General features: G+C 45.6%; 1 protein-coding gene across 1 annotated transcript in view; it reads left to right on the plus strand.

Moving 5' to 3' along the window:
- Positions 1-3,059, plus strand: part of LOC107286438 (protein Shroom2-like) — a gene marked incomplete at its 5' end in the record, with an annotated part of 10,806 nt that extends 7,747 nt beyond the window's left edge. Inside the window, one exon of the mRNA XM_015814809.1 lies at positions 398-3,059. Coding sequence (XP_015670295.1) covers positions 398-3,059 — 2,662 coding nt within the window. The remainder of the gene's footprint in view (positions 1-397) is intronic.
- Positions 3,060-8,425: the final 5,366 nt, after the last annotated feature.

The following is an 8,425-nucleotide window of genomic DNA, read 5'->3' on the forward strand; positions in this document are numbered from 1 at the left end:
TTCCAGCAAGCGGGCCTGACCTAAGGAGGATTTTATTTAGGGACGATTTTAAGTATAATTTTAATTGGAACACAGCTTCGAATATTTGGTTTTAATTTGGTTTTAGAGGGGTTTTTATTTTTATTGATATGTGTATCTGTTTTAATATGCTGTGCACCGCCCTGAGTCCTGCGGGAGAAGGGCGGTATAGAAATTAAAAATAATAATAAAAATAAGTAGGGAGTTGATAGGCACAACCATGGGCTCGCTGTAGTCTTCACTAAAGCCTTTTTCACACCTTGCAGTTTTTTAAAAAATGACATGGTTTTAATACATAAAATATTGCTGTAGGTAGTTGTAATGATGGTTTTGTGTATGTACTATATTAATGGAAGTCTGTTTGTTTTATTTGTTGCAGTTCCTTTGATCTTTTAAATTCATGGGATCAATCAAATCTACATCATACCTCAGGCCAGTTCAGCTCTGTGGGAAGCATGGATATCTGGGATCACACACCCCAAACATATCAGTATAGTCAGATTTCCTCTGCAAAGTCCAATAGCAGCATTGATCATCTGAGGAATCCCAGCAAAAGAGATTCTGCATATGGTTCTTTTTCTACTAGCTCCAGTACACCTGATCACACATTGTCTAATGTAGATGCTGTGTCAACAGAGAATGTGATGTATAAAATGGGTCACTGGGAAACTCCAAAACAAGGAAATAGCAAGACTGCTTCATTTCTAAGTGATAATGGAAGTTCTGAAGAAAAAGTTAACTCCTTTGCAACTCCCCCACAATATGAAAACAACCTAAGTTTGCGACTGGAAGTCCATACTAATTCACTCTATTCTGGGGCTGGAAGATCTAATTTTGTACCTGTATGGTATGTCCCTGAAGGGAAAAAGTCTCCTTCCCCTCCACCTCCCCCACCCCCTCTCCGTAGTGATAGCTTTGCTGCTACCAAAAGTCATGATAGAGATCATGCACCTCTATATTCAGAAGGCATTCAGAGCCCCCAGCATTTTGAAGTCCTACATAGAACACCAATCAGAAATGACTGGAGTGCTGAAGCTGCTGAAGAACAAAAGCTAATGATCAACTCAGTTGTCAAGACCTCACACAGAAGACGAGGAAGCAGCCCAATACAAAGACCTGATTTTATTCCAGATTATGGTTTCTCTTCCCCAGGTGACAGGATAAACAATAATATGGGAAGTGCTAAGAGGTTGCATTCTTCTCTGTCTAGTACTGATGTTCGATTTGCCCAGTATGTTTATGAGTCTCAGCACCATCAACATCAGCGTCAATATAGTGATGAATATAGTTTCTTTCACAATACAAAAGCCTCTGCATCATCTAAAGAGCCAAAATGGCTCTTTCCTTATAGTGACATTAGGGAAAGGCCTTCTGATAAACATAACTGTCATCTAAACCAAACCAGAATTCCTAGTAATACCACCATTGCAGTTTCTGACATGAGTTCTGAGGAAAACCCGGGACTAAATCATTATTACTGTGCAAAAGTGAGGCAGCAGCCTGCTCAGGGAATCTCAAAACCATTACAATATAAAAATGAACGTAGGAATTCTGTGTCAAGTGAGAATCCTGCCATAACCATGAGCCAAAATCCTAAGTATTCTCTACCTCAGCATCTTACTGGGTCTTCTTTGGATATATGTGAAAAGGGAGCTCATTGTGTAGTTAATAAAGGAAAGGATATTAAGGCTGTTGTACTAGAAAATTCTAGGAAGGTAAATTACTCTGAGAAATTGGGTCAGAACAAGACATTTGAAGAAAATCTCAGTAGTCGTCATGATTATAAGGATGGGCAGGAGTATTTTCAGGTGTCTGACACTAAAATAGCCCAAAAAGATTTCAAATGGAATCAGGAGAAGAACTATCATATTTCTCCTCCAAAAACTCCAATGTTGCATTCTTTAGCTCAGGAAGAGAAAAAGCAAGTTAATGTTGCTGCCGAAATTAGAATTAATAAACAGACAGAATTTGATGTTCACCTAAGCAAAAATGCACGAAGGAGTGATCGTTTTGCTACCACACTGAGAAATGAAATTCAAATGAAGAGAGCAAAACTCCAAAAAAGCAAAAGCACAGCGGCCTTAGTAGAGCCAACTGAGGAAGAGGACTGTGCTGAGAACTGGAAGCATGATCCTCAAGAAAAGACAGTCTGTTTATCACAAAGTTGTTATTCTCACATGTACAAGGATAATCTGAAAGAGGTCCAAACCAGAGTCTTGAAGGCCACTTCTTTTCAGCGCCGAGACTTGGAACCCAATTCTGCAGAGTATCTTCCAGACCGAAAGACAAATATGTATAATACTACTCCATTGACTTTTGTTTCTGAAGATGAATTAGATTTTCCTGAACTTAGGCAGTCTTCTGGACAGATATCACTGAGTAATGATGCTCACCATCTTTCACGTATTGGTACTAGGAAGAGATTTACTGCAGAACAAAAATTAAAATCTTATTCTGAACCTGAGAAAATAAATGAAGTGGGTATGTTGAATGATAACTGCCAAACACACCATCGTCCAACTACATCAGAGGAAGCTTTGGAAACTTTTGCAGATAAATGGAAGTTTTTTGAAGAAACTAGTAAGCCAGTCTGTCAAAAATCTTCACAGAGATGTGAATCCTACTTTCATTCAGAAGCAGAGCTTGCTACTCTTCATAGAAATTCTAATGAAATTGAATCTGGAGGATCATGGTACAAAAAGAGAATGCGGTCAGCTTCTTTCGGAGTTGAGAATGCACTTTGTGCATCTGATAGATCTAGTGAAACTGTACGTTACAGTGGCGACATCACTAAATCAAGACAACCTCAGAGGTTAGAAACATTTGCAGAATACCAGGCTTCCTGGAAAGAACAGAGAAAACCTATAGAAAGCTGTAGTTCTGGAAAGTGCCATTCAGCTGATAACATCCTTGATGCTGGCTTTGAACAACTTGAGAAAACTCAGTATAAACATGAAAGGTCCAGGTCATCTCCTTCTACTGATTTTTACAAGCAGGTAAATACATTTTACTACATTTTGTTTCAAAGCAATGAAAAATAAGTATATATAAAAGCAAAGTTCTTAAGCATAGTTGTATACAAAATTTCAGGCAAGCCTGTTAAAGTATACATTTCAATGAATCCTTAAATAAACAGAAAACTGACTCAACATTTGCTTGGTACAAAGTTAAATATACTTTTCTGCAAACATGAATGCATACTTAGTATAGTATTTTTAGTTATATACAATTTCCAATTAAAAATTTGAAAATATGACAGATTTTGAACTATGGACACCTTTTCAGTTGGTACTTTGTAATATTTTTTTAGTTGTAATAGAGCTTCCAAACAACTGTAGTTAACCTAAGAATTTTTCTTTTGGAGGGGTTGGGCCAATTTTTCCCTATGTTTCTTGCAGAAGCTCAGAAATTTTCTTAGGCTTCCTTGCCTGCCACTGCATGTTTGAGATCGTCTCATAGATGTTCAATAATCTTATAGTCTGAAGATAAAAGGGCTGTTCCAAAACCTTTGACCTTTCTTTCATGTAATACTTCATAATTGTATTCAGGAACTATCCAAACTCTTTTCAGTTTTAATTACTTTATTAACTGCTGGACATTAGTTTGAAACTAAGAAAAATCTCCACCAAAATTGGAGATTCAAAGGTGGTTAGGTCTACAAAACAGAACTCATAGATCATTCTAAATGACCTTCCAAAATTTTAGCTGATATGTGTTCAATCCCCAGTACAACATTACTTACTAAACAACAATAATGTACATATGTAAAGTTATCAGAAGGAAATCTTTTCTCCAGCAAGTGTAGGAATGTAGAATCCACGGATGAGTTTTAGAAGTCCTCTAGCCCAATTAGACCAACAATCAAAGTTGCCACGCCCCTTCAGGGTCTGACCATGCCCCAGTTTCTTTTGGTCTCAGCCCTGAAGAGACGTGGAATTTTGGCTCCCGAATTAGTGTTCAGGTAGTAGACTTCCATCCGTGGATTCTTCACCTTCCTTTTTGGGGGGGGAAACTAATTTAGCCCTGCACAGCACTGTACTGATCCTCTCTTCCTTCCCAGGCAAGCCCTTGCCGGTATTAGCTGCTCGTCACGATCGCTGCCTTGTGCAGCGAGGCGATCGCTAGCCCTCCCCCCCACCCCCCTTTTGGTATAGCACCGTCAACTTTCGTTTCCTTACTAAGGGACTTTCTTACTTTTCCGATCTGCCTGCCCTCCTCCCAACTTGATCGGAGCACCTCTAATGGCTGTTTCTCATCTAAAGAGAGGAGAGAACAAGTCTCACTGACTTGGATCGTCGCGGCCACCATTTTGGGCCTCCGCGCGATCGCACCCTTCACCAAATTGCTTGGGGAGACGTTTAGGAACCTTTGCAGGGGCTTCTTCTTCTCCAATCAATCTCTCTTCGAAGACAGCTTTGCGCGGGGGCATAGGGGCTCCTATTTTCCCCCGTTGGGAGTGAAGAGCGTTTTACTCCAATTAATTTGGATCGTCGCGGCCGCCATATTGGGCCTCCGCGCGATCACACCTTTCACAATTTATTTTGGGGAACGTTTGGACAATTTGTGCAAAGGGCCCTTTTCTCTCTAATCGATTGATTTTCTTTGCGAGGCAGCCTTACGCGGGTGTATAGGGGCTCCTATTTCCCCCGTTGGATCAGGTCTTTCTGCCTCTTTCCATTCCCCCCCTCCCTCTACCTTGGCAGACGCCATTTTAGGCAGCCTCGTGGCTGACAGGGAGAGTTCTTAGGAACATTCCTACCTCAAGCTATTATTGCATTCATACATTCCTGCCTGCTGGTCTCATTCAAATTGAGCATTATTTGGGCTGCTGCGGCTTGCTTGCCTGTTCCGCTGTCTGCATCTAGTGGCTTGCCAGTCGCTGTCCTAAAAGGGCCGCCACTAAGTGAGACACGAGGGTTCCCTATAAAAAAAAAATTAAAATAATAAATAAACTTTTAATTCATAATAATAAAACAAATCAACTGTTCACAGTACCTGATACGGATTTGTTTAAGGGAACAGGACAGCTCCCTGGGACGACAAGCAGCTTATATCGCACGCTGTGACTCCGCGCTTGTCGGTGGACCGGACTCACAGACCCTCGTGTAGGCCTGTTCCACCTTAGTGGGCCGTAGCCTTGTCTCCTGCAGACCAGGACGGATCCAGGGATCTCCTGGTAAACTCCTGTTATTTACTGTGTTAGTGTATCATGGCGGACAACACCGTTCCACAGGCCTCCACCTCAAGTGGAAATGCAAAACGCAAATCGCCCAACCAGGAAGCACCATCAAAAGCCAAGGCCAAGGTCAAACGGACATCTAAAACGGCCGAAAAACAGGCAGGCAGCAGGCATAGGGCATTGGAATGGCAATTTTCCAAAGCCCAACAACACACAGCGGAGGTACAACCCGTACCCACATCTTCTCCCCTTCCATCTACATCAGAAGGTCCACGCCCTTCTCCCCTTCCACGGGCTTGGTCCCCCGAGCACACCCTTGATCAGGGACCATTGCTTGGATACAGTAGGGACCATCTGTCCCTATTTGAACAGGACCTTGGGATGCAGGTTCAGGGACCAGCTCCGGCCACCGATCCGGGCCCATCCTCGATAGCATGTGGGAATCCGGGTGAAATTTCCTTTGTGGCTCCCCCTCAAATTCCGTCGGCATCATTCACCCCGACGGCGGCGGGTCTCCGGTCCCCGGAACATCCGTCTTTCACCGCCCAACTTCAGGCCATGATTTCACAGGCGGTGGTTCAGGCAATGGCATCTTCTGGGAGGGCCCCTCCGACCTCAGGGCCTTCCAACCCTTCCACATCTGTGGGAACTACACATTCCAGGGATTATGAGCCCCCAGATCCGACCTCCCCACTACAATCCGAGGGAAGCGAGGTATCTGAATATTCTGAGCAGGTCCTCGAAGAGGGCCTGTGGTCGGATGATGAGGACACTCATACGGAGGCCACTCCTCTGGTTGGGGTGTTTAACCCTGCCTTCTTCTCTTCCCTCTTGCGCAAGGCCTGCGTCACTGGGAAGATTGAACCGATGAACCCTCAAACAGCCGATCAGGACTCTGACCAGGCCTCTGATCTGCTGTTTCTGAAGCCGGTTACAAAGAACCAACAGATTCCTTGCCCCCCCCCATGTTTTTGCAATCCATTCAAGAACAATGGGGATCCCCTGGTACCTTCTCAGCTCTTGGGGGAATAGACCGTAAGCTTTTGGATACGGTCCCTTCCCTCAATGATGCTCTAGAGGTCCCGGGAGTGAATGAGTCTCTCTCCCCTATTCTGTCAGACACCAAGATCCCAGGGGATATGTCTGAGGCCCTTAAGGCTGAGGACAAGAAATCTGAGATTTCCTTCCATAGGACTCACCAGGCCTCGGCATTGGCGATAAGAGCCTCAACTTCTAATTCCTTCTTTGCCAGAATCTCACTGATATGGCTTCATGAACTCCAGGCCAGAATTTCCCCAGACGAGATGAGGGTGCACCAGGACGTCACTAAGTTGAGGGCTGCTCTGGAATATATGGCGGACGTGTCTCTGCAATCGGCCAGATATTCGGCTCGACCCATAGCTTCCAACGTGGCTGCACGTCGGTTGTTCTGGCTTAAGAATTGGCGGGCCGACACCAGACACAAATGGAGGGTAGCGGCTGCACCATATCAGAATGGTCGCCTCTTTGGGGAGGCCCTCACTCCTTACTTGATTGAAAACAAGGAGAAAAAGAAAGTACTTTCTCACCTCTCCAAAAGGACGGGCAGATGCTTTTCTCCATATAATCGACGCCCGTCATTTAGGTCTGGCTCAGACCGAAACTCCTGGAGCGGGTATCGGCCCTTTCAAGCAGGGCCGGACCGCTCCGGCTACAGAGACAGGCCAAAGCCGCAATTTCAGGGCAAGCGACCCTTCCGGGGCAGGGGAGGTCGTCCCTTCCGCAAGACTAAGTGACTCGGAACGGACCCCCCCCATCAGCGGAAGACTGTCACATTACTTCCACAGATGGGAAAGCACCACCATAGACATCTGGGTTCTCACCACCATCAGAGACGGTCTGTCTCTAGAATTCCTGGCTCCTCCCCCCCGTTTCATCGCTTGCCCCCTATCACGAAATCCCGTAAAGCAGGGTCTCATGAACGAGGCCATTCAACATTTACTCTCCATAGAAGCAATAGAGCAGGTACCACCAGATCAATGGGGACTAGGGTTCTACTCCATCCTCTTTGTGGTCCCCAAGACCTCGGGAGGATGGAGGGCAATACTCGAACTCAAGGCCCTCAATTCGTACCTAGTGTACCACAAGTTCAAAATGCAGACTCTTCATTCCATTCTAGGCAGCATTCGGCCGGGGGATTTCCTTACGTCCATAGATTTGTCAGAAGCTTACCTTCACATCCCCATACATCCGGCTCACAGGCAATTTCTCAGATTCAGGTACTCTGACCATCATTATCAGTACAAGGCCCTGCCATTCGGCCTGTCATCAGCCCCCAGGGTTTTCACCAAAATCCTGACAGTTCTTGCCGCGCAGTTGAGATTAGTACCGGTCCGCCTTCAGTGCTACTTGGACGATATCCTAATTCAGTCATCCTCGGCACTGAACGCTTGCTTGGACGTGACGCTGACGATCAGGACACTCCAAGATCATGGCTTCCTGATCAACTTTCAAAAGAGCCACCTGACTCCAACCAACCGGTTGTTACACTTGGGCGCAATAATAGATACCAATTTGGGTCACGTTTTCCTATCTCAGGAGCATCGGGTCAGCATACGCACGTTGGTCTCCAAAGTGCGCAGGGAAAAGCGAGTGACACTACTACTACTTTCACAGCTGTTGGGGAAATTAATTTCCTGCATCGCCATAGTGCCCTGGGCCAGGCTTCACACGAGACAACTCCAGTGGTTTCTGCTCCCTTATCAGAGACGAGGCGTAGCCTGTTTTCCTCAGAGGGTACGGGTCCCAGTTCAGACACTTACTTCCCTTCTCTGGTGGCTATCCCCAGCCTTGTCCAAGGGATCCCTGTTCAAGGAACCGAGTTGGATAACCTTGACCACGGATGCCAGTCTATTTGGATGGGGGGCACATCTGCAACATCAATTAGCGCAAGGGCGGTGGTCCCAACGGGATCTCAAAGAAAACATCAATTGGCTGGAACTCAGGGCCATACACCTGGCACTTCGCCATTTTCACAAGACGGTGGCGGGTTGCCACGTGCTGGTCCTGACGGACAACGTGGCGGCAAAGGCCCATGTCAACAGACAGGGTGGAACCCGATCTCGGGCTCTGATGTCCGAGGCCCAGCTACTGGGGGCATGGGCGGAGAGAAATCTTCTGTCCCTGAAAGCAGAACACATATCGGGGGTGGAAAACTGCCAGGCGGACTTTCTGAGTCGGTCTACGGTA

The sequence above is a fragment of the Protobothrops mucrosquamatus genome, unplaced genomic scaffold, assembly GCF_001527695.2.
Source record: "Protobothrops mucrosquamatus isolate PMUCROS unplaced genomic scaffold, P.Mucros_1.0 scaffold_96, whole genome shotgun sequence".
Taxonomy (NCBI): Eukaryota; Metazoa; Chordata; class Lepidosauria; order Squamata; family Viperidae; genus Protobothrops; species Protobothrops mucrosquamatus.